The following is a 27,055-nucleotide window of genomic DNA, read 5'->3' on the forward strand; positions in this document are numbered from 1 at the left end:
GAATGTGACAAACTGACATATTGATATACACACAGTATAAGCCTTCCCCCAGTAGGCTACCTTCACATTCAGTAGATCCTGTGATCTTATGTGGCCAGATGTAATTTCTTGGGTTTTTTAGGACTATAGTAAATAATAATAAAAAGTTATCACCATAAAGATTTGTAAAAAAAAATACATATTTAGCCCCATGCTCGAATGCCCCCCCCCCCCCCCCCCCCTGTCAAAAAGAGCTAAAATCCCTAAAACAAAAGACAGCAGCAAATGAAAAAAATTTAACACTCATCTTTTACTTTCTCTAATAACAACCTAAAACATGAGCCTTGGTTGAAAAAAAACTAAAGTTGTCCTTTAAGTACGTTTTGAGCTGGAAAGAGGGTCCAGAGTCTCTGGGATAAAACTTTGAGATGTCCCAATACCGATACCAGTATCGGAACGCTGCCCGAAATCCCCTTATTTGGTCATATCGGGTCATATCGGGATCGGCGAATATGCCAGTCTAACCACCGATCCGACACAGGGCAGACACTATGCCAGGTAAATAAAATGTTGAGTTTGATTTCGATTTGCCCAAACTGCAAGTGCATGTTTGAGTGAGAAGTCACAACACGAGATATGTAGCTAGATAGCTATAAACACAACACGAGATATCTGTCTCTAAACACCTCCGCTCTGCTCCGTCTCTCTCCCCTTCTCTCTCCCTCTCTCCACACACACAGTATAACACCACACGCACGCACCTACGCACGCACGCACGTCTGCAACATGCACACTCAACGTGCAGTGGCTCAAAAAGCTCATTAACTCGAAATACATAATAACGAAAACACCTGCAGACTTTTGACGCATGTTCCCTACGGTTCCAAAGCTCCGAGGTGGAAAGCCTGGTGACGCATCACGATGTTAGTCAAAGTGTAGATAGCATTATGTGTCAAGTTAGGCGAGTGTCAACCCTCGACTTCCGGTCGGTGAACTTCAAAATAATAAGACTTATTTTCCCCCTTTTGTTATTATTATTATAGGGTTAGGGTATTGGCTAACACAGAAATTGTGGTATCGGGATCGATTATGAGCACATAATCATTTGCCCCTATACAGCCATATGAGCATTTGTGCCTGTCATAGACATGCGCAGAGCAAGTTCAGTCAGGGAACCTCAGTTCAGTCGCGCTGGCCGTTAATTGGGCCGCCGCAGCATCAGGCTCTCATTCACATGATTCACTCAGGCAATCACACACTCACTCCATCTCATACCGGCTACTTTAACCGGAGGTTTTGCATTCCTCCTCCTGCTTCATGCTTGCTTGCTGCTGCTATACTGTATACCTGCGCGCTGCTGTATAAAAAGTGCTCACCCACCTCCACCCCAGCTACCACCTGTCATTTTGGATCTACTGTTTAGGTACGGGGGATTCGGAGTCCCTATGGTCGGGACTGATACATCGCCAAACCATAATAAATATATTGTATTGCTTATCATATATTCAATAAATATATATATTACATCCTTCTTGAGTTGTCTGACTGAACTGATGATATACGAAAGAAGAAGTACATTAGGACTTGATATACTCACATCCAATCATCATCATGGCCACCGCAAAGATTTTCTCCCCATCCGTAGTGGGAGCTATGTTTCCAAAGCCGATGCTGGTCAGACTGGTCATGGTGAAGTACAAGGAGGTGATGTAAACGGAGTCTTTGTTAGGGCCACCCTCCCATTTCCCTGAGCCGCTGGCATTGAAGCGGTACGGCGTTCCCACTGTCTCGGCTAACATGTAGAGCCAGCTGTCCACGCGCACAATGTTGGTGTCTTCGTCGATGACCTCGTAGTCGCCAATGCTGTACCTGTTTGAGGGAAATGTATTAATGTTGCATTTCACGACCAGAGGTGGCGTTTCTATAAATCATCAAGTTCATGTCTCTCTTTAGTTGCATGCATATGGCCTCTTAAGTGATAAAAAGTGGTCATTAATGTGTGTGAGGCTGTCAATTATTCATAAGAAAAAAAAGAAAAAGAAAGATTGGTGTCATGACTCGAAATACATGCTACATGGTACATCACATACTTCACATACGTATTACTTGGCCCGGGAGGTGCTAACCATGAGAGTAGAGAGATTGTAACTGGGTAGAAATATTACAGGCTGAAAATGTTGCGAAGCTACGCATTTTGAGCTTGTAGATCTGTAGCCTCGGAAAACGCAGGCATTTTGTTTTCAAAGGAAGAAAATAAGCCTGGGTAAGCCAAGCAGGAAAAGTGGCATAGGAGTAGGAGTGAACCTTGTATTTCGCTAAACCAATAACAGCGCAGGGGGGCGTTGCTCCAAATTATAGGCGACGCCAGTGTTCTCTGCTGTTGTACTGGGGACGGGAAGGGAGGAGGAGGGGAGGGGAGCGGGGGGAGGGATGGAACTAGGGGAGGCGGGCTCATAGGTTGGTGAACCAATAGGAAGTCGGAGTCGATTTCCAGCGCTAGATCTGTTCTACGGCCAGAAAAGCATAGGTCTCTTTCAGATTAGTAGATCTGCTACTTCAGGGGCGCCCGCTGGCCTAGTGGTCCAGGCGCATGCCACATATAGGCTCTGGCGTGTCGCGTGTTCGAGTCCCGTTCATGGCGACCTTTGCTTTACGTGTCTCTCCCCTTCTCTCTCTCCCTCTTTCCTGTCTATCTTCACTTGATACTATCAATAAACGCAGAAAAGTACAAAAACAAATCTTTGAGATCTGCTACTTTAGCTGTTTTTGAATTTGAATCCTGAAAAGTAACAGTTTGGGACATAGTGGTTTCCACCCGACAGAGACGACAATATGAATATAATAACCTGAGACGATAATAATATACTACCGTCATTTTACCCTGAAGAAGGAAAGTTAGTTAGCTCTTTGGTTTTTCCTTCCTCTGCGTCCATAATGAAGGCTTCTGCTCTACAGTAATGAAATATAATAATGAAATGACACGCATGTTTTCCGTTTAGACATACCAAATGCAGGCTAGCCAGTGGGCGGCCAGGCCAAAGACACACACCAGCAGCACCAAGACGGCCGCCCCGTACTCAATGTAGTGGTCCAGCTTGCGGGCGACCCGACCCAAACGGAGCAGACGGACCACCTTCAGTGAGCTGAAGAGACTGCTGATCCCCTAAAGGAGGGACACGGGAAGAGATGGAGAGAGAGAGGCACATCATGTCACCGTGGGCTCCATATCAACGGTGGGGAGAAAGCATTGCAGTGAAACCTACACTTGCCCTCTCAGTGCACTATTAACCCATTTTGGACTGAGGTCGATTAAAAAAAAAGGCTTCAAAGTCCTAACATTTCTGGAAAAACTCATGTTTCTATGTCAGTGGTGCTCAACCTTTTTCATGTCAAGGACCCCCAGAATTATCTCTATTGGGCCACGGACCCCCATCTCAAAATATGTAGTTCCAGGGACCCCCAGAAGCCAATATTCTTGTTAGAAATGTTCGCTCTGAAATATATATTCAAAGATTTGCACCACATTTTCACGACTTTTCAAAAATAGCAGACCTACAAGCTCGTAGAGCACCACTCGCGCTATGAGCTTGTAGATCTGCTATTTTTTTCAATAGCTAAAGTATAACATAATGCTTAGTTAAAAACACCAAAAGGGGTTCCCGTTCGGAATGGCTTAATGAGCCATTTTAATGCCATAGCAACGCCAGCCCAGACATTCTCTGGAAATCTCCCATTATGCCGGGCAGGAGACCTCTTCAGCCAGATTAATATGTACCGCAGTTAAACCTGCGGTAATTTCATTGCAACCAAACGACCTCATATTGTTCAAACCTCCCGAGCCAGCTAAATTACATTACATTTTGTAATTGTTTTTTTGCCAGGCCGTCAGGCCCGGGAGATGAAGACTATATCCATTTATAATGTTTTTCCATCCTTCATTGCCGTCGGGTTCTTACGCCTGAAGGCTCTTACATACTCCAGTTTTTGGTGATAGGTTATTACCGTTTTAGGTGATAGCTTATCACCTAAAACGGTGATAAGAGAAAGAGTTGAGGCCATCACACTCGTGGTGATGTCCTTAAGGATTGACCCCGCCTCCCTGCGGTTCACCCAACTTCTAGACCAATCAGTGAATGGGGCGATAGCTCCAGAGTGAAAAGACTTGTCTGATAGTAAAAACAGAGAGATGGGTCTGTGTCCGCGGTGATAGCTGATCATCACCGCGACTGACGTAATGGTGTAGTTTTCCAACCCTTTAAAAACTACACCGCGGTGATAAGCTATCACCAAAAACTGGAGTATGTATGAGCCTTAAAGTCTCTCATGGCCTTGTGGTTAGAGTGTCCGCCCTGAGACTGGGAGGTCGGGTTCAATCCCCGGCCGGGTCATACCAAAGACTGTAAAAATGGGACCCAATACCTCCCTGCTTGACACTCAGCATCAAGGGTTGGATTGGGGGTAAGTCATACTAGCGTCATGTCCAGGGGGTGTACTTGTACATCAAGCTGCCTCACGCTACAGAAACAGGAGATAGGCTCTTGCCCTATGGGCCTCATGGCTCGGCAAGGCTACTTACTTATAGTCTCTCCCTTGAGGAAGGAGGCAAGGTTTGGATACGAGGTTGGAGGAATCGATCGAGGTTCAACATGAAAATGCGAAGCTCCCCGCTCCCTGAAGTGTTATTTTGAAATGACGGCAAATTGCTTTCAACGTGTTACCAGTTACGCTGGTAATTGCTCAGATGATTTATGATAAGAGCGCCCCTCACTTCACACCAGTGTGATCTTTCTCTATTACGCATAGGAATTGAGCTGTTTGACATGCGTTCTCCCATAGATCTACCCCATGACGCACGACAAACTGCGGGATTGTGTAACTAAAAATCAATCAAACCAAACCATTATTGAATTTGTAAGTATAATCACATTATCAGATGGTCAAATGTTTATAACGAGAGGTGCAATTTGTGAAAAGGAACAGAGGAATAGAGAGTGAGAATAGGATACATTTTATTCCTAAAGAATAAAGACATGAACAGTGTACAATATTCCACAACAAACCTGTGATAATCTGTAGGACGTGCAACTACTTAGAATAAAAACTGCTGAATGAATAAAGCAGCTTTGATCACTATCATTTCAGTATCTCGTCCAGTCTAATTAAGTGGGTCACTTTCACTCTCAAACCTTGTACTGTAAATATAGAATAGGGTAAAGAAGCAAATAGTTCTTAGCATTCGGCCTTGTCATGTTTACATGATTAGAACGCTAACGTTTCAACGGCTCCAAATCATCCTTTTGAAGTCTGCAGAGCTGTTGCATTCCATCTCCCAGACATCATAATTAACATCTCATATACAGTAGCCCAAGGGGATGGTCCATTGCGGTATCCAATACACAGATATCAATTCTCAAAAGGCCAGTCCACTATACGACAAAACAAACATATTGCTCACATTAACAGCATGGAAAACACAAGGTCAGTGCGGGCACAGATAGTGTGTGTGTGTGTGTGTGTGTGTGTGTGTGTGTGTGTGTGTGTGTGTGTGTGTGTGTGTGTGTGTGTGTGTGTGTGTGTGTGTGTGTGTGTGTGTGTGTGTGTGTGTGTCTCACTCAGATTGCACTGCAACACAGATTCATGGCGTTAGACGCAAGACCCGTCTAGTGTTACTCAACTTAATGTGACAAGTGAAAGTTGCTCTGTCAAATTTGTACCGCAGTACTTACTCATTTTCAGCCTATCTTCATTTAATGAATTCGGTTATTTTTTAATAACTCAACTCAATAACAGACCGCTGTCTAATCAAAGATGCCAGCCATGAAAACAAACAATATAATTTACAGGTTCTCCCAGTACCGGCAGAGTAGTTCCGGAGCAACGTGTGGCCTTGCTCATTCCTTGATGGACTGATCGAGGGTAGAGCAACTGAGACGTAAGTCAGATTTGATCAACCCCGGCTGGGTCGCCTGAGTGAGGGGTATGATGTTGGAAGACCCGAAACCCTGTTGACCTCAGGAAACATCACTGAGGATACGTCCCAGGTGCATCCATGCGATTATTTACAGCTAAACAATTGTTCTATGTTTTTGAAAATATTTGAAGAGAGAAATAGACATTAACGGAAAATGTATTCTATTTTATCAACACTTCCCGTTGTTTTCCGAGGCGACCCCGTTGCACTTCTCATACATTCCGGAATACTTTCATTACCGTAAGCAATGAAATCCTTAATTTTGTCCTGACGTCTCTCGCTCATCCCCTGGGATTTGGAATAACATTGGGTCATCTCAAAATCATCTCACATAAGCAATGTCGTCCAAAAATAAACAAACTATCTCTGCGATACTATATCGTATACGATAGTCTATATTAGTCACTCATATCTGATACATGTTTCTGGCGAAAAGTTAACACATTTCGTGGCAGTTGATTATTCATATGAGTATTTAGTTGAGTAAGAAAAACGTCTTTGATGCTCTATAGCAGCGGTTCCCAAACCTTTCTGGCCGTTCACCCCTGTTACCTCCTGACCTAGCTGACGCACCCCCACATGGAAGTAAAAATTGCATAAGCTATATAGAGACATATATTTCCTATACACATCATATGAACCTGAATATGGCATATATATGCAGCATAGGCTATATTATACATATAGGCCTATTTGCCATAATATTGGCATAATATATTAATATATTTTAAATAAAACCATAGCACCACCATTAGCCTTTTCATATAAGGTTCTTGCGCACCACAGTTTGGGATCCACTGCTCTGTGGGAAATCAATGGGGAGCGGGGTCATTATTGAGAAATGAACCCCTTCAAAGTGATTATTAGACTCCTCCGCTATCGCGTGGCGCAGTGGCGGTCTAATCACCCTGTCATGCCTTATTTCTCAACCATTGATTATCCCTTGCATAATTGGTCCTCACTAATGCTCGTTATAATATGGTAAAACTTTTGTCTACACCTGGTCTGTCTCAGGGGAGGGATGTGGACAGAACAGAAACACGCCTACTGCAGTAGCCATGACCACCATTATATAAAGATAGGTTGAAAATGTTTTTGAGGTATTTAAACGTGCTTTTAAAATGCTGATATAATAATAATAATAATAATAATAATAATAATAATAATAATAATAATAATAATGATAATAATAATACAATTAACAAGAAATTAAGTAAAATGTCTTTATAATATCAATGCATTGCATTGCTGTATTAACATTTTAACCAAAAACGAATTTTCCAGAAATTTCAAAAAAAATATCATTTTTGTGGTCCTTTTTGGAAATATTGAGAACCACTGATATAGAATCATAGGTATTTCAGAAAACTGTCAGGATTTAGAAAACATTTATTTTTTTAATTTCTACGTCAGGTCTGAATGGGTTAAAGGGACACAGGTAGACAGACAGACATTCATACACATATATGACATACAATGGACACAGGTAGACAGACGGATACAGAGATGTCTATATATGGGCACAAAAGGGACACAGACATATGGGTACAATGGGTACTTTGACAAAGCCCCCGATGCTATGACTGCATCATATCAGTCGGATGCAGTGCAGGTGTGAGATCTGCGCAGTGGCCCGAACCTCTAATAGTCAAAATAGCAGATAAGTTACAAGTTCACAGCGTGTCGCAATGCAATGCATATAGTGAGCTTATTTCAAATAAGACCTTACATTCATAATCTATTTTCCCTTCCTAGAAATGTAGTAAAAAGTAAAAAAAAAACTATCTGTCTTTGAAATTGTAATGGAGTGGAAGTCATCAAAAAATACAAATACTCAAGTAAAGCACAGGCCTATACTCAACCAGTGAACCACTGATTATAATATAACATTGACGTTGACATGCTATGGAAACAATCTGGCCTTCATGTGTCTGTCACTGTCTAGCTCAGGACAGCTCAGCTGTCTGCTGTTCATATTCCAGTTCAGGACAGGACAAATTGGTGAATGTAATGCACAATCTATGTAAAGCGCCTTGGATAAAGGCGCTATATAAATGCACCATTTACCATTTACAGCCCTGTCTGCTGTTCATATTCTATGTGCCGAGGGACTGTGACAATATTACCGTTGCTGTGGTCAATCGGCCGCGGCTTGGCGCCTGGGTGTAGACTGTCCAGTTTCATATGTCACAGCCCCTAGTATGTCTTTGCTTCCTACAGGTTCTGAGTTGCTAATCAGTGCATTGGGAGCACCTGGCCAGTAGGGCCAGTGTGCTCTCTAAAGGGCTGGGAGTTGGCCGGCCTCATACTCTCTCTCTCGCCTTCCATTTTATGGGGCAGCGGTGGCCGAACGGTTTGCGGAGCGGTCTTGATATCGGAAGGTCGCTAGTTCGTATCCCCGGACCGGCGCGTTAAAATTACCACTGCTGAAGTGCCCTTGAACAAGGCATTGAACCCCTACCATGAAATGTTCTATGAGCAGGGCCTGGCTGTAAACAAGTTCTTGAGCTTAGTCCAGTTACCCTGGGTAAACATAGTAACTTTCTTTCTTTCTTTCTTTCCATGAGAGCAGCAGCATTTGTTTGCACCATTCAACACCCCACACTACACTCACCACTCACCTACTGATCTACTGATTAACACACTCTACTTGGTACTTTAGTATTGTTTGATGGATATTAAGTTGTTTATGTTGTAAATAAATATTGTCTTTGTAGATTCTGTTCCACACAAGATGGGACAGGGTGGTACCACTGGGATGCCTTGTCGGTATGGGGGACTCAGGAGGACCACTGAAGACCAGGGCAAGTGGTACCACTTGTGGAAAGCCTCACTGGCCCCTTGGGTAGCCTAGGCCTATGTCTTTGCTTCCTACAGGTTCTGAGTTGCTAATCAGTGCATTGGGAGCACCTGGCCAGTACTCGCAGTGTGCTCTCTAAAGGGCTGGGAGTTGGTTGGCCTCACTCTCTCTCTCACCTTCCATGAGAGCAGCAGCATTTGTTTGCACCATTCAACACCCCACCCCACCCCACACTACACTCACCACACATCCAACTCACCTACACTACTGATCTACTGTACTTAACACACTCTACTTAGTACCTTTTCATTGTTTGATGCATATTAAGTTGTTTATGTTGTAAATAAATATTGTGTACACTTTTAAACAGCGCCGTGTCTTCCTCCTTTTGTCATGGCCTAAGAGCCGAGTCATGACACATAATTGCAAAACACAGTTTTAGGATACTGTTGCACTTTGTTGCAAGTTGCAACTCATTGCGTTGTGAACAAATCACAAAATTTGTAGGAGTAATTATAAAAAATGTTTAATAAAAATTGGTGTCCTGGTGGCGCTATAATAGGGCAAAGTTAAGACACGCAAAATACAGCCCTAGATGTCAATCTTCACCAATCGGGATGGAATATGAAAAATCAAACAGATCCGTCTTGAGTATAGAGATACGTGTACAGATTTGCAGACACGTGCAAAATATGGTCTCGGCCTGGCGGAGGCAATTATAACTAGTTGGGATGAAAGGGCGAATGAATCGGCGGTGGCTCAGGGGTAGAGTGACCGGATGGTAACCACAAGGCTCCAAGCTCGAACCCGGGCTCCCCGGAGTTGGTGTTGAAGTGCCATTGAGCAAGACACTGAACCCCTAATTGCTCCTGATGTGCTGGCTGGTGCCTTGCATGGTTACACTGCCGTCGTCTGTGTATGAATGGGTGAATGTAATGCACAATCTATGTGAAGTGCCTTGGATAAAGGCGTTATATAAATGCACCATTTACCATTTTGGTTGGTTGAATTCTTGAATACAGGAATACAAAATCAGCATCAGAGCCTTTTTCCCCTGTCATACAGTATGTGTTTGTCTGTCTGTACGTCTGTCCGTCCGTCCATCCGTCTGTGAATACTGCCGGACCGATTGGCATCAAATCATGCCTGCACACTTGCAGTAAGTTAAGGAAGACACATCATGGTGATGATGATACTGTAAGAGCTCGCTTTAAAATTTGGCATATAACTCTTGAACCATATGTCTACAGAAACAAAAATATTTTATCTGGATTCCAGCTTGGACCAACTTCCCATCTGTGCCTGATTACATTTTCTACATTACAAGTTTTTGCTACTACAAAACTCACTCACTCAGATTTGTCATATTCTCCATTATTAGAATCCGTCCTGGTAGAGATCTGCGCTCAGGGGACTGGACTTTTCTAGTTATTTCCTTTGTTTGCTCTGGACAAGGGTAAAAACCTGCTTCTAATCAGACTTCTGTGTTTACATAAAGCTAAAAATGATAATACAAATAATCAGTAGGAACAAAACAACACAATGCTGTACAGTACATGAATCTAATTAAGTAACCATTAACAATAGCTGGGAATCTTTCCACAGCACAGACTAGTGAACGATCAACTCATCTTCAAAGATTTTCCGAATAACCAGTTCCTGGTCCTAAACTAAGACGCTTATATGGTTACTGTGTGGATACTGGACCCGCTACACAGTACCAAACAGTAAACAAAATGTCTTATACACACATAGTGCTGCACAATATCTCACCGGAGATGGAAGAGGTTATACACGACTGGCACCCTACAGTATAAATGTCTACTCAGCCTCCTCTGCATATTGAAACACCCTCTCAGTGATAAATTTAAAGAGACAACACCAATCGCATCAGTGTGCTGTGCCGTTGGTGAGTGTATAGGATTTCTTTCCTTTGGTGGTGGTGGTGGTGTGTGTGTGTGTGTGTGTGTGTGTGTGTGTGTGTGTGTGTGTGTGTGTGTGTGTGTGTGTGTGTGTGTGTGTGTGAGGGGCAGAGGGGGTGCAGGTATTGATCTTTCTAATGTGCTGTGGTGTGCAAGGAGCACACGACTGCAGCACTGATGTCACTTGATCTGACCTGGCTGCCATGCAGTCGGAGCCCTCGGCCGGGCCCTGACATCAATTTCCAGATGAGAGGTGCCCCGCTCTATTAGATTAACAGTAAGGTTATTATGGATCTAGATCTGAAGTCATTATTCCTAAACTCCATAAAATCATTTTTTTTGTAAACAAGCAGGCTTTACCTGAATCCTATAACTCGATATATCTTAAGTCATCTGGTATCCAGTCAGTAAAGTCAGTCACTGAGGACTTTGTTAACGATTGCATAATGATTTATTTTATTTGTATTTTTGTATTTTTGTATTTTTAATTTTTTTCCAAATGGCAGATGTCATTCATGAATTGAAAGTTGTGCACATATACGCTTTGCTTTGTTTTGTTATGACTTGATATGATATCCAACAAAATATCCATCTATAATCCATTTTTTTATAACAAATTTATGACATCTGGCAATCGTTTTAGCTCTGCATAATGCATTCGTTACTTAGTGCATTCATTACTTTGGTGATGGGTCCGGTTTTCGTGGTAAATCAGTGCAATAAATAAAGAGGTTAAAGCCGATCTGAAGCAGTGTAATGAGGTTAATAATACATTATATTGTTAAGGAGCTCCAAAGATGTTTGTCTACTCTAGGACATGGCAAGCTTTACTATCACATTTGATCAAGTTTCTAGACTATAATAACTTCAAGCAAACAACCGCTCCCATAACTGACTAGTTACACTATTTCATATACAAACTAATTTCTATTTCACACTAATGTAATGACTTAATTGAGTCAGTTATCCAAATTAGGAAAACAAATAGAAAAAGTGCTCCAGGCCAGGTACATCATCGACAGTGGGCCTCATTGTAGAGGTGAGAGGAATCGCTGCATTCATGATTTGAGGCATTTTGTTCAAAACAAGCCACTCCTGAAAACTTTAGATGCCAATCACAGCCAATCACGGTGGAATATGAACAAGTCGATGTTGATCACATGATAATGTGCACCGATTTGCATGTACAAAATATGTAGGAGTAATATTTAAAAACATACTGTATAAACAAAAACGGCCTCCTGGTGGCGCTATGACAGGCCGATGTGAAATAATTGGGACGGAGGTTCTGCTCTGGTATCCAGAGAGTGTGTGTGTGTGTGTGTGTGCACAGTTTCACATCGATATGAGTGCCGGAGATTAGCTGTCCAGTGTCCACAGACGGACGGACGGACGGACAGACACATGGACGGACGGACGGACTGACAGGGTGCAAAACATGACCACACCTTTGACCTGGCGGAGACAACAACAACAACAACAACAATGGCCACTGAACACATACAGGCATGAAAATACGCTACTTTCACAAACAAACAAAAATAAGAAGTACACTATATAATTTTAGCATATAATTTTAATATAGTGTACTTCAATAATGTTCATGCCAACGAACACATAGTTTGGTGATATGAAAATAAAATGTATTGCAGTGTAATTGTTCTAAGGGAATTTGAACATAAAAGTAGTACAGTAAGTATATGGTCACATAAATCAGTCCTCTGTGTGACAGGGCTGTGTGGAGGAGAGAGAGAGAACATGAATCATGATGGTATATTCTAATCAAACTGAAGCCTACTTGAGTGACAGCGCGGTGGTTCCAATTCTTCCCATCACGTCCCATGCATTGAGAACAGGCAGAAGAGGGAGGGGCCATGCAAACAGAACAGAGGAATAAAAAAGAAAAAAAAAGACGAAAGTGAGAGAAAAGACACTTCATCAATAATAAGTGGTGAATTCAACGACGACAAAACTAATATTCAATAAGTGTGCTTGCTATTGAACACAATACAAAAAAAAAAAGACAAAAAAAAACATAAATTATGTAACAGCTGCGGACCAACAGAGATGAAATTGTAACGAAGTGCAATGTCCTGTACAAACCCAGATGATCTAGAGGTTAATCATCAGAGAATCAAGGCTTGGATAAATATACACACACAAGCCATGGAGCCGACAGAAGTGCTCTTGACCAACACGTAACTCTTTCAGGAGCAAACCGGTGGATGAATGGATAGTGAATAGTAACCATAATATGACATCTCTGGTTTGACTCCAGCAGGAGGTATGTATGTCTCATGTCTTTCACCTCTCTGCCCTCGGCTTGCTGTCTCTAGTCTACACTCTTCACTATCTGAAGAAAATCCTGTTCCAATGCCAACCTAATGCAAATAATCGTGACAGACAGGGCCTTCTCAGTTGCCACCCCCTCCCTATATGGAACACATTCCCAGCTCACAAGGCATGCTCCCACCCTCACCATGTTTAAAACCACACTCAAAACCCACCTTTTCATACTCTAATCCACTACCTAATCATAACGCCCTTTTCTTTGCCTTTCTTTCTTCTTTCTATAGTTATTAAACTTTTAACTTGTTTTTTCCTAATAACATTGCTTTCATTTTGTATAGAGACTTACATGCGTCCACGTGTGTTGTTGCGTTGGATCGCTATGGATAATACTGTTAAATGCTCTCCATTGAGTAGAGGCAGATAAAGAAAGCCAGGACGCAATTGGTTCACAACATTCTTACTGTACAATACATGATGAGCTGTGTGAATGTGAACGCACAAAAATAGATACGCTACTTATGGAAATTAATGCATCTCCTTTTCTCTCTGTTTCTCCTCGCGGCTTGTCTTTCTTTGGAGACGCATAGCAGGATTTTTCAAGTGCTCGAAAATGTTTTGTGCCGTTTGATTACAACTGTTTACGTTTCTTTTACCATTGTCACTTAAAATGCTGACCGAAATTTACGAAATTTTAAATTGTATGGATTTCGATTGCAATCAGTGTGAGAGCATTGTGAACCACCTCCGCGTATCTAAATTCGAATGAAAGTAAATGCTAAGGACACGCGTACGTTTGCGCTCTACGTTAAAGAACTGCGCCCTCTGGTGGCGGGCGGGTGGTGTTACAGCGTGACACACACAGACAGACATGATCTGCTGGGTCTCATAGTAAATGGCTCACTGCGTTCGCAAAACAAACTCTGGGCATAAGACAGCAGTGTGCTCTGCTAGTGCCAGACCACACATCATTTTAAGACATCATTTTGGCCGACACTGACACTAGACAAAAAGGCCATGGGGGGGGGGGGGGGGGGGGGGGGGGGGGGGGGGGGGGGGGCACCACAATCAGTATGGTTCACTGTTCACCCCAAATTCGGGCCAATTAGATTAGGAAATCCGAGCCTGTGGTTGGCAATAGAGGAAAGGCCATGAAGGTCAACAGAATCAATAGGGGGCCATATCCTCTGGGAGCATATAGGTGCACAGCAGATTCTATGGCAATCAAGTTAATCTTTTCGAGATATGCGTGATGGACGGACCGACTGACATTGCTATTGTTAGAGCTACAAAGAAATTAAAATACGATAAACATGCCTAACATCATGGCATAACAGTTATTCTGAAGGGAATTCCGGATGACCTTCATAGTGATTTCAGATGACAAACATGCCCTTCTCCTGACATCTAGACTTGTAATGTGATTTGTCTGACCCGGGGCCTCTTGACCCCTTCATGCTGCTGATCTGTTGAAAGACTAGAATGAAGTGAAGTGCTGCACCTGCAACTACTGCTCACATGAGTGCTGATGACTGCCCACAAGCCAGTCTTTTAAGCGTGACCACAGCATTTCAGTGCCTTAGTGCATTGGGAAGCAGACCGCCTGCCCCCCCCCACCTAAGAGCCTAACATACACTCTGCTGGCCTCTGACTGACACATTGGGACATTAAAAGCAATGACAGCATTTTACACACATGCTCTGTCCCAGAAATACGTAGTTTCACACACGCTTAAAACGCAGGCACTATAATGTGCTGCATAACACACTATGATCCATAGATGTAACGAACACTGGCAAGCAGAGCCCAGAGGCTACATTTAGAGAGAGAGAGTGTGTGTGTGTGTGTGTGTGTGTGTGTGTGTGTGTGTGTGTGTGTGTGTGTGTGCGCGTGCATGCGTGCGTGCGTGCGTTAATTTGTGTTTGTCATTAATTTCAAGTGTATGCATAGTACAGGCCAACTCTCCTCAGGCACAATGATGACATCTCAGAGATGGAGGTGAATTTCAATCAGATGCAGGAGGTACAAGTGGTGTTGGTTGTAGGCTTATTGTGTGAATCTATATGTCATGAAACAATGCATACTGATATCTCTGAGTTTCCTGTAAACACGAGGACTCCACCTGTAAAATGAAGCTATACATGAATAGACAAGCCATCCTTCTTTATATATTTTTATCCCACGATTTGTAACCCATTTTTCACCCCTGTGTCAATCATCTAATGTGATGCTGGCTCTACACACCCTCCACCAACCTAGTCCCCATAATTATATGGGGGACAAGGGGAGAGCAACGGACTTTAACTCATGCCTGAGTGTCCAAGTTGCTCCTTTACCCTGACAGGGGGGAGTTTCCCTGGACGTAGCGCGTGGAAGGAACACGTTATTCCAACCAGTTCCTTTCCCCTCCATCAGGCGCCCCGGCTGGCCAGGGGGAGGCAGACAAGCCATCCTTGAAAACGCCAACGAACAACACAAACGGTACAATGCAATATAAAAGAGCAATTTGTCATGAGTGGACGTCAGTGCTAAGTCTAAGATGTAATATCTATTGTGCTGAATATAATAGTACTTTTGCGATGGAAATATCGTATTATAATCAGGGACTTGACTATTTGACATTCAATGTTCTTTTTCCACAAATGAGTCTTGAGAAATGGGGGTCGTTTTATAATCAGTCGTCTTATATTCAGCACAATGCAGTAAATGTTAAAGTAAGACAAAATTGACCGAAATACTTGCTTGAGAAAGTATAAAGTATAAAGTAAAACTATTCTGTTTTGATCAATGTAATAGCAGTGATGCAATGGCAGACTTTGGCACTTTCATTTCATAGCTCATGTAATGACTAAAACTAAAAACTATTTCAATTAAAGTTAAAGAATGACTTTACTTTTAATAATCCTTTCTGATTAATCATGAACTGGATACCTGCTTTCATTTATAAACTGTATTGTACTGTACTGCTTGTTTTTTGTTTTTTTTTAATCACACCTGAGTGAACTGAGTGGTGCAACCCCCCCCCCCCCCCCCCCCCCCCCCACACACACACACACACACACCTCCCTCTCTCTGTCTCTCTCTCTCTCTCTCTCTCTCTCTCTCTCTCTCTCTCTCTCTCTCTCTCTCTCATTAGCAGGCCACAGTGCAGCACTATCCCTCTCTCTGTTTCTGGCACAACAGCGCCCCTACTGGTACTCATTATACTGGTGCTCATTAACCAACACATACAGTAGGTGAACACACGGACACGGACATTGCTGTTCCTTGGAGTGGTTGCACCGCTCAAAAAATAAATAACATTGAGGATGCCCAAACCGTTCGTCTCTGTCTGTCTATGAGCAATCATTGGCCGGACTTTCGTGAAAGTTGTTGGAAATTATCAGTAGCTGAAAATTCATCAGTTGCCTCCCCTGAAGTGATTATTAACTTTTCGGGGGGGGAAGGGCACAGTCAAAATGACATAATCAGTCAAAGGGCATATTTTGACAATTGCAATCTGTAGTTTATTATTATTGTAGTTTATTAAAACTGTAAACAAACAAACACAACATATATTAAAATAGTCTTGTTACTTATTTGGAGCAAAGTGAAATGGCTCTATTCATCTTTTACCTTTTGAATTTGACTTACACCAACAACTCTGTCTCTGATCCAATGAATTCTACCCCATCTTGTTTACACCCTGTCTTGTTTAAACCACAGCGACTGAACAAAAACACTGACACTCTATCTACCTGTCTACTGTATCTATGACAACACAAAGATTTAAAAATTGCACAATCCATTTGTTTAACTTGAAAATAGCCAGATATTCTCTTAAATTTACATTTCAGGCCACAATGGGAAAAAAATAACAAATAAGTCTCATACATAAACGTATGAGAAGAGCGTGGTACTTTTTTATTGAGAGCTGAGAGCTCCATAATGCAATGAGGCAAATTGTTGCCAAAATGTGCCTTTTATGACAGTCTGTTATCATAAAGGATTTGTGAAAAGGGAACAACTATTGGTATATCGCCAGCAATTTGGACTGACTAAGTTCAGGATAAATTCTTAGTTTTAGATTATATAACCTTAAAGTCTGAATTTACAAAACAGTTTGTTCTGTTTAGAGTAAGTCTGTTATTCTGCACATACGTAGACATGCATGCATGGCCATGGGATACATTACCTGCCTCTCCAGTGTGGGATTGTTTGCGATGTCACATTTTGACAACTGTGTGAGTATCACCTGTGAATATTTGGCATATACAGTAGCACTGTAGCACTCTCTCAACCACCACAATGTTGCACTGTAGTGATGACGAGTTAAGGAAGGGGTTCCCAAACTGTGGTGCGTGCATCCCTTGTGGCGCGCAAACGCCCTCTAGGGGGTGCGTGACATGAAAAGGGTAATGGCGGTTTTATGTTATTTAACACAAACTGCAAAATCCAGTAAGACACTGTTGTAAGGAGATGTATAGAGCAGCTGCGGGAGTATACAGCAGCTGCATGTCTCTCAGTGCAGTGACATTCTGTGATTATTTTGCCATATCATCTTAGAGAAATGATCATTTTCGGACCAAATACAACGAGACTGAGCGTTGGGGGGGGGGGGGGGGTGCGTCAGCTATAGGTCAGGAGGTAACAGGGGGTGCACAGACATATATGTTTGGGGACAGCTGATGTTAAGGGATAGAATAATATTGGTTTCAAAGGCTAGTACAAAAGGTTCACGGTTTTAAATCACATGCTGCACCTTCCTAACAGTTCCCCAACGGAGCAATGTAGTTTACAGGACTGACATGATAAATATTGACAAATGCTTTGAAACCACAAATGGACAAATGGCTTCCTCAATAAAGAGCTATTTCAGCTCTTTGTGTATCTGTATAAATAAAGGTCTAATAACAAATGACCCAAACATGTCAGAGACAGACTGATCTGTTCATGATTAATGAATGGGTTACCAAAAACTCTCAACTATCCCTATCCCACTGACTACACTGTGGTAGAAAAACATTTTCTTAAAAAATATATATATATATTTTTTTTTCCCCGAGTTCCAAAGAAAATGATCCACTAACCTCATCTACGTTCTCAAAAGCATTGATGACGTCGTAGGGCAGGCACGACAGCAGGTCAATGACGAACCAGGTCTTCAGGTAGTTCATGCGAATCAGCTTGGGGTCCGAGATGACCTCGCCCGCGGGTCCCACGAACGTTGTGTGAAAGTTCAAGACGATGTCCACCAGGAAGATAACGTCCACGATGCTGTCCACCACCAGCCACGTGACATTGTTCTGCTTGGTCTTAAAGGAGACATTGTAGGGCACCATGATGGCTGTGTAGAAGGTGAGGATGAGAATGACCCAGTCCCAGGTGGTCTTGAACAGGCAGTAGTGGAGGATGATGTGGGGGGGCGTCTTGGGGGTCTCCTGCTTGTACTGGGGTAGAATGTCAGAGCCGAGCTGTAGTACCTGCCAAGAAGAGCGCATTTACAGCTAATAAATTAAGTAATCAGACATAACTGTACATAGGCCAAAAATACCTGCAGGGGGACAGGCATGGGCCTGGACACCTCTTGTTTCATCCGCTCAAGAATATCCATCCTGTTTGGGTAGCCTAAAATAAGCTACTAGCTCACTGGCACACCATGACAAAGCTAGAGAACCGAATCCAAACATACATCGTTTCTATTAAAGGACATGTGTATTTCAGAAGCTGATTATTCGTGGTCTATAGAAACGTATGTTCACGATAAAAACCCATACTGACAGCAGTGCGCTATTTCATCAACCGCGGAGTCATTATCTGGAAGTCAAGATTGCTTTTCCGTGAAACTCTACGTCTACGAAACGAAGCTCTACTTGTTCCTTGTCATCATTCATAAAGTAACTTATCGACATAAAGTACCTCAGCTAAGCGGGAGTGCTTGTGGACATTCTCTCCCTTGTGAACGGTGGGCTGCAGCTGTTGCAACACGCCTCTGCTGCTGGTTAGGGCACGAGTCAGACGAGCAAACTTCCCCCAACCTGAGGATACAAAACATATCAGGAACAATGTGTCAACTCATAAGGTGATCATTTCTTCAGATCAGATTATTTTCTGTTAGACATTCACAGATGCATGCAAAATATAGAAATTTGCATTAATATAAACATATACTGTATACCTCAACTTTACATTACAGACATATTGTAATAAAAGAATAGTTACTGTAGAGATCTATGAAACAGACTATGGCTGTGTGTATAAAACTGCTTCTCATGTTATCATGCTATGTGAATTAGTAGATAGTTTAAATACATTATACTGTGTCTAGCAATTCAATTGGTTTCTTTTTTGCATGTATACAGACAAGGGGAAGTACCATACTGTAGTATTGGGAAGCATGGGTAAGGGTTTGAACTTTGAACAAATCTGGCAAGAGCTCAGGTAAAGGAGCTCTGAGTCTTAAAGCTGCACTATGTAACCATCCTATTCTACCCCAGATTTGAACCTGGTTTCATTCGCAATGCTGACATTTTTACCATTGAGCTAATAGAGCCTGCCTGCTTGCTCAGGGGATAAATTGAATCTTGAACAATCTGATCTTGTGTCTACACTCTACAGTAGGTGAGACATGACCTTTGACACAATCTAAATGTCTCAATAGAAGAAAAGGGAGACCAAATATAACCACCCCAATTCTATAAGTTATATTGTATTAATAACAAATCCTACCATACAGACTGGACAAAATGAAAATGTATTCATAAAAAAGTGATGAGTTACTGTAACTACAGCATTATGAGACCCAGATGGGCTAACTCTATGGAACCGTATATGACAATGTCAGCTGGCACAAGATGCTTCACACTTGGGTTACTCGTGTGGGCTTCAAAGTGGTTCTACGTGTGCATTACTGTAGGTGTGCCTCAACTAGGTCATTTGAAGCGACACCCAAGTGGACCCTAATTGGGCTTGCCCATGTGGGTTTTAATTAGATTCTACCAAGGCCCTAGGTCAGACCGAACCTGCTCATTTCTGTGGGGTTGACATGGCGTAGGTAGACTGGAGATGACGTCAGGTTACACTTATTTTTTTGTTTTTTTGTTACGCTGATTGGCTGAAGGGGTTGTTTGCAACACTGTAGTCCCGTAACCAGAGTCAGACTCCATTTGCATGTATGGAAATGCAATTTCTGTGACGTGGCCAAAAAAAGGCCTTTTGACGAATGAGTGTATGAGGCTGTGAGCTTCAGTTCCTGAGTTCCTGAGGGATCCTCACGGCTCTCTACCATATTGCCGAATTCCGTGAAAAACGACAGCACAGAACTGCCAAAACTGCTAAACTGGCGGAATTTTCACGATAACAAAGAGGGTCTATGCCCTTTGGGCTTGACCGCAAAACATAGTTTTCCATAATCCAGTCTGGAAGTGCACTGCGGGGTTCGACTCCCGATTCCGATGGCCTTTACTGCATGTCACCCCCATCTCTCTCCCCATTTCAGCCTACTGTCTGTCCCTCCATAACATTTTTAAATAAAGGTGAAAGCCAATTTTCTTTTTATTATATAGCTGCAAGCAGAGATACAATGGGACCAAGCAATGACAAAAATTCACACCCGTGTGAACTGAGCGCTGCAGGCTGCTCAGCAACACCACTGGCTGGCTGCAGTTATAGTGCTCAGTGTGAATGGCCCTTTTAGGCTGATGCAGCTGTTCGTACGACAGGCAGACAGGCAGACAGACAGGCAGACAGACAGACAGACAGACAGACAGACAGATTTTCACGTACAAACTTCCTTGACATGAACACAGAGAATACACACATTTATCGATAGACCAAGTGTAGCGATGGAAAAAACAATGAAACCCTGCAGTTTGGGTTGGCGCCCCAGGCTGTGTCTTCCGTGAGCAGGAAGCCCGCCAACAAACCCACAGTGAGGCCTTTAGGAGGGCCATTCAAGCCACAAGCGGAGCCTGCAGCACCACCATGCAGAACCATTGCGGCTCGAGAATCCACCACTCCTGAATGACGTGCCTGGTGCTGGGAGACTGGTGCAATGCACAGGTCCTGGACCTGGTGAGAGCAGGAATGGACCTGGTGAGATGTAGGAGGGGCCCCGGACAGGAGTCGACCCACAGAGCCTAGTCCGTCCACGCACCAGTTCCTCTCACTCCCAGTCCCGGCAGAGTAGTTCCGGAGCATCGGATTGTGTGGCCCTGTCTTTCCCTAATGGGACTGATCGAGGGTAGCTACTGAGACGCAAGTCGGGACTTGATCACCCCCGGCTGGGTCACCTGAGTGAGGGGTATGATGTTGCGAGACCCGAAACCCTATGATGACCTTAGGCTTAGGATACATCACTGAGGATACGTCCCAGGTGCATCCATGCGATGTATTTTTGTTTAAGTATTGATACAATCGATTATTTACATTTCCATATACTTTGACGCAGTCACTAGATCGTTACACCCCTAGTTGGTACTGTAGCATTGTCTCACAATGCGAAATGTAACTTTAAAACACATCTGACGGGAGATATGGAAACCAGACGGGAGATTAATTTACTGGTGCCAACCTTTAGTAGAGTCGTCCTCGATGGGCTGTTTGAAGGCTGTGATGTCACTGAACTGGCAAAGAAATAGAACAACCTTCTCCTGTTCATTGCGAATGGGAGCAATTTTGACAAAGAACCAAACGGGTGTCCCTGAAACAAAAGGGGAGAAAAAGACGATTGATACTCATTTAATCAGACAATGGTATTAAATAAATAAAGCCGAAATCCATATTGTACATCATAAGTATAATGTTGAAATTGTACTAGTCTTTGAGAACCTTGAGAAACATTTCTAGTAACACCTGCTGGTACCCACTGATCTTTGTAGTCGTCTAGATGGCAAAAAATCGTCTAGAAACTGGGGTAAAAATAGTCTAAAAATGAAAGTTTTTTAGCAGTCTAGGCTTAGATTAGACGTTGAAACAACGTCTAATCTAATAAAACAACGTTGTTTCAACGTCTATATATAGACGGTCTACATTTAGACCACAACGTTGTTTCAATGTCTAATCTAAGCATAGACTGCTAAAAAAAACTTTCATTTTTAGACTATTTTTACCCCATTTTTTAGATGGTCATTTAGACGTCTAAAAGCCGGGAATTGCTCAGTGGGTAGAAAAAGGTTATAACATGCAAGTGGATATAAATACATGGTCTGATTCTCAACCAATTAGTACTTCTGCCGAGCTAGAAATGTTATGGGCTGCCTTTGAACTCTGCTGTGCATTACAGAGGCCAGGAATACATTAGCATAATAAGAGATTGGAGGAAAACAACATTTATCTCTCCACTTGACGAAGCTACTTACTGTTTTTCTTGTACATTAGTATTTCAAATGAATTCATCTCGTAGTTCTCAAACGTTAGTCGCACTTTCTCACTTGTGTCCTTGTCTGTGAGCTCCCCATACATGAAACTGGAAAGCACAAAGGAAAATATAATTTTAAATATTTCATATCCATTTGGCATAATGAGAAAAGCAGACTTTCAAGCATCTTTGCACCGCATTGCAACTCTTAAATGTGTGAATTATTTTTGTAACAGAAGACAGAGGGTGAAATATTTTTATATTTTTTGTTCTATTTTGTGCCGTTTATTTTATATATCAACAAATAGGATACATCAATGAGGATACGTCCCAGGTGCATCCATGCAATGTATTTTTGTTTTAGTATTGATACAATCGATTATTTCCATTGCAAAAATGATTCGATACGATTATTTGCATTACATACATTTAGCATACATTTTCATATTTCCCTTAAGTGCATCTTAAACACAAATATTGGTATGTACAGTAATACATGCCCATCTCCTCTACAACTAAATATGACAATTCTGTGTTATTCACTGCATACTTTTAACTTGACTGTGAACAATCTCCATGTGCAAATATCCACTGTCAAATTAGACTATATGGAATTTCATTGAGTAAAATTTGATTAATGATGGTTGAAATAAATCATGACGGCATACTTTTTTCCCCTTCTGAACGCCTTAATTGGCTTTATGCAAAAGAACCTCACAAAAACGAATGAATGCTGAATAGAGGGTCAAGCAGCAATGAGCAATCATTTAACCACACACTGTACTGACGTTCATCTCACTTTGCTAGTTAATGCCATCCTTGGTAGCATCATGTTCTAGCTTGATCTAAATATAACTGGAGTAATATGAAATGCAAATTAAGGGAAGGGTAATATTAATTAGACTATCTGAGGGCTGTATTTTGCGTGTCTTAAGTACCAGGTCTTATTACTTAACTTAAAACCTGGAGGCGTGGATCAATGCAATTTGGCCAAAGCGCATTGACCACGCCTCCAGATCTTAAGTTAAGTAATAAGACCTGGTACTTAAGACACGCAAAATACAGACCTCTTAAGAGACAGAAGTGGTTGATCCAAAATCATTGACAAAGCCTTGCTAGCAATATTCAGTAACACATGGTCACAGCATTGCTTTCAACTATAGATAAAAGTGTGAGTGTGAGGCTTGAATAGACACATCAATTTAGCAACTCAGTGGCCTTGTAGTTATTGCCCTGAGACTTCGAGGTCAGGGGTTCAATTCCCGGCCGAGTCATACCAAAGACTATAGAAATGGTTCCAATGCCTCCCTGCTTGACACTCAGCATCAAGGGTTGGACTGGGGGTAAATCCTGCAACATCATGTCCTGGGGAAGTAGTTTTACATCAAGTTGCCTCACGCCGTGAAACAAGAGATAGGCTCCTGGCCTGTGGGACACATGGGTCTGGAATCGTTGGTTCCCAAGGCTACTTACTTATTGCTTTATAAACAGTTTTTGTAAAGCGGTAAGCCACACCTACAATATTATTCTTCTTAGACTGATGCAGTGGCATAGAAGCTAGGAGTAGGAACAAACTGAACATTGTCGGTGTCACTAGCTCAGACTGCTTATGTTAAGTTAAGGACACCGTTTTTGAGTGGTGCTAGCCACTCCTATACGCAGCTATGTGTGTCCCTGTGTCTGAGCACAAACAGCTGAAACACCTCGCGAATACCACTAGATGGTATTAGCGTTGAGCAGCGTCACACACACACACACACACACACACACACACACACACACACACACACACACAGAGGCCAGGGAGGAGGGCGTGTACATTACAGTACAGTACTACAGCACGAGTACAGTCAGCACCACTCACTTCAGACTGGTCTGATTTTTTTCCCCCGGTTGACAAAGGTGCCCAGGTGAGCGTATACCACATCACTTCTTTTGATGTCAGGGTGGGAAAATGCAACTGTTGCGCACCAACAATAGCTGGAAAATGACCTGCGACAACGCACCGAGCAGCTCACCCGATGCTTGTCGCAATTCAAATAAATATGAAACAAACATAATGCACCAGTCAGATAAGTACAGTAGCGTTCGAGTGGTTAATTGGCTGTGAGCTGACAACTCAATTAGTGTTGCACAGCACACATTTCGTGTGCACAGCCCAGTGTTGCACAGCACACATTTCTCACATATATCCTACTCTGTTGCACCAGGTGACTCTCGAGGCCCTTACCCCGGCTTACCAACAAACCACACCTCAATGCCAAAGTTGTTACCCCTGCAATATTAAAGTCATATTGCATAATAGTTCGGACAGTTTAATAGTTCCACCGCCAAAACAAACGCTGTAGGGTCCTCGCATCAAGGATATTTTGGAACGCAACAACATTGTCAGAAGTGGTATGTATTAAGTTGAATGAAATAAATAAATAAATGCATTGCCGGTACATTGCCCTTATGCATTGCCGGTGCCTGCGTCATGTTGGTGTGAGTATTGGTGGGAAAACTCGTGACTAAAAGTACGGTATAGAGAGGTTTAGTTGAAAACGTTACACAGTATGACTTTATATTTATGCTGAAATATCTCCTCGCCTACCGTACCTGCATGTGCTGCTTTTCTGCATGACTTCAGCCCTGTGGTACCCCGACAACTTGCAGAAACCATCATTGCTGTAGACAATGGGCCAGTCCACTATCTGTGCATTTCCAAGGACAAAGTTGGTGTCTGTTTAAAATTGAATGGGAAAGAAAAGGCTGAATACTTGAAGGTGTTACATAAAAACTGTCAGCAATAACATAACATTTGACAAAACATTAAGCTACTGTATTGCATCAACATGGAAAGACCAATGCCAAATGCATTTGATCTCAAACAAAACAAATAATCTGGGCTATTAAATGCAATGGAATAACAGTTATTCAAGAAATGACTACACTTACAGTAATATGCTGTAATATGTGTCTTTAGAAATAATCTTTGTCCTCATTGAACATTACCATGAACCTTGCAAATGTGATGTTATTGTATGATAATGTATGATTGAGGAGAAGTGCCACTGAATGCCACATATTGTAGCACATGTTCACTCAAATTGAATTCTAATTACATTTAGCTGAATAATGAATTTGAAAGATGACATGGTATACAACTCATAAACAAATAGGGGAAAAAGACATTCAACATGAATACTAGCCTGGCTAATAAGCCAGACTGTAATATCACACAACACTGTCGCCGCCGGCTGATTCGGTCTGGCTGATGATGAATACACCTTGCATGAACGGCAGTCCCTATACTCCAGAACACACAAATAACTCTAATAAACACCAAACACAGGCATTTTTTATTATACACCACACAGACTATATCAATTCAGTCATGAGACATCACCCAAGTGCCTCAGATGGAAAGGGGGACACGTAATCATGTTTGGGAAATGCAAAAAAAATCTAATCCTCTAAAATCTTGAAAGAAATGGACTCCTGATCCTCGCACAGCTATACTGTATCGTAGGTGATGTCAAAATATTGACACATTTTGATGGTCCTGAAAAGAAACGTATTTTTATTAGCCATGACGGCAGCAAAAAAAGGTGTATTCTATGTCATTGGAAATCAGAGACCCCTCTTCTCACTAAACAACGACAGCCTCTCCCCCTGCCGGCTTCCCACCAACGAACATGGCCAATTATTGTGTCTGTTGGAGCACCCAACCGGCCGGGGGCACCTACAGTATGAGAAACCAGACCCTAGTCATCACTATGGTGGGCTGGTGCTTTACCCTTGCATCACCCAGACACTGTGTGAAATCCCCTGTTAAGGTCTGTGACATTGAAAGTGACTAATTAGTTGTATACTGGTTTGTCTAATTATTCAAACGTGACATAGCATCCCATGTTACCAGTTTTAAATTGAACATGAATGTATATGCTCTTTCATAGATTTTCAGCATTTTTACAGATACATTGATTCTCGTCTTTTTATTCGTCTTTATTTGTATAGCCTATTTAAAAGGATATGAAGATATAAGTCAACATGTATAGCAACTGAAATAATGTAAAATATTATGGTATACCATTAAGATATATGATATACCGCTACGTGAATGTTCCTTATTGTTACTAAGCTCATTCTAGTGTCATAGAGTAATGTTTTCTTGGACCTAAGAATGGTTCACCTCAAATATGACCAAACATCCTGCAGTGCAAACTGGTGGTTTTATTGAGATGATTTACCCATTGTGCACTTTCACTGCTTCTACTAATGTCACCATGTGACTAAAAATAATAACACAAACGTAAACATGATCATATACTGAGTACAATACAGACTGCATAATATCTCACTGACAGTATTATGTGTGTAAGGTTTTAGAGCTACGGCCACACAGATTGTTCAGCTGTCATTTCAGATGAATATTTCCACTTCTGAAACAGACAAACTATGGATGTGAAAATAAAATGTGAATATGTTTGTAAAAAATAAAATTAATAATAACTTTTGCACTTTGAAGACACGTTATTGATGCAAAGATTCAATGACCACCTCACAGGGAAAGAAACAAAGGTGGAAGAAAGTGAAAATAAATTGAAAACTATGTAATTGCCATAAGACACACATTTCCAAGACAGGTATGGACACGCACGCACGCACGCACGCACGCACGCCAGCACGCACGCACGCACGCACGCACGCACGCACGCACGCACGCACGCACGCACGCACATGATCTAAACTGGTCAACATCTCTATGATCACAT

The 27,055-nt window shown here is 42.2% G+C and overlaps 1 protein-coding gene across 1 annotated transcript in view; it reads right to left on the minus strand.

Moving 5' to 3' along the window:
* Nucleotides 1–27,055, minus strand: part of LOC310866115 (voltage-gated delayed rectifier potassium channel KCNH1) — a gene marked incomplete at both ends in the record, with an annotated part of 49,163 nt that overhangs the window by 16,463 nt on the left and 5,645 nt on the right. The window contains 7 exons of the mRNA XM_083775473.1: nucleotides 1,577–1,848; nucleotides 2,985–3,142; nucleotides 18,031–18,423; nucleotides 18,860–18,978; nucleotides 21,513–21,641; nucleotides 22,300–22,406; nucleotides 24,897–25,020. Coding sequence (XP_083631599.1) covers nucleotides 1,577–1,848; nucleotides 2,985–3,142; nucleotides 18,031–18,423; nucleotides 18,860–18,978; nucleotides 21,513–21,641; nucleotides 22,300–22,406; nucleotides 24,897–25,020 — 1,302 coding nt within the window. The remainder of the gene's footprint in view (nucleotides 1–1,576; nucleotides 1,849–2,984; nucleotides 3,143–18,030; nucleotides 18,424–18,859; nucleotides 18,979–21,512; nucleotides 21,642–22,299; nucleotides 22,407–24,896; nucleotides 25,021–27,055) is intronic.

The sequence above is a fragment of the Protomyctophum parallelum genome, assembly GCF_964188405.1.
Source record: "Protomyctophum parallelum genome assembly, chromosome: 10".
Classification (NCBI taxonomy): Eukaryota; Metazoa; Chordata; class Actinopteri; order Myctophiformes; family Myctophidae; genus Protomyctophum; species Protomyctophum parallelum.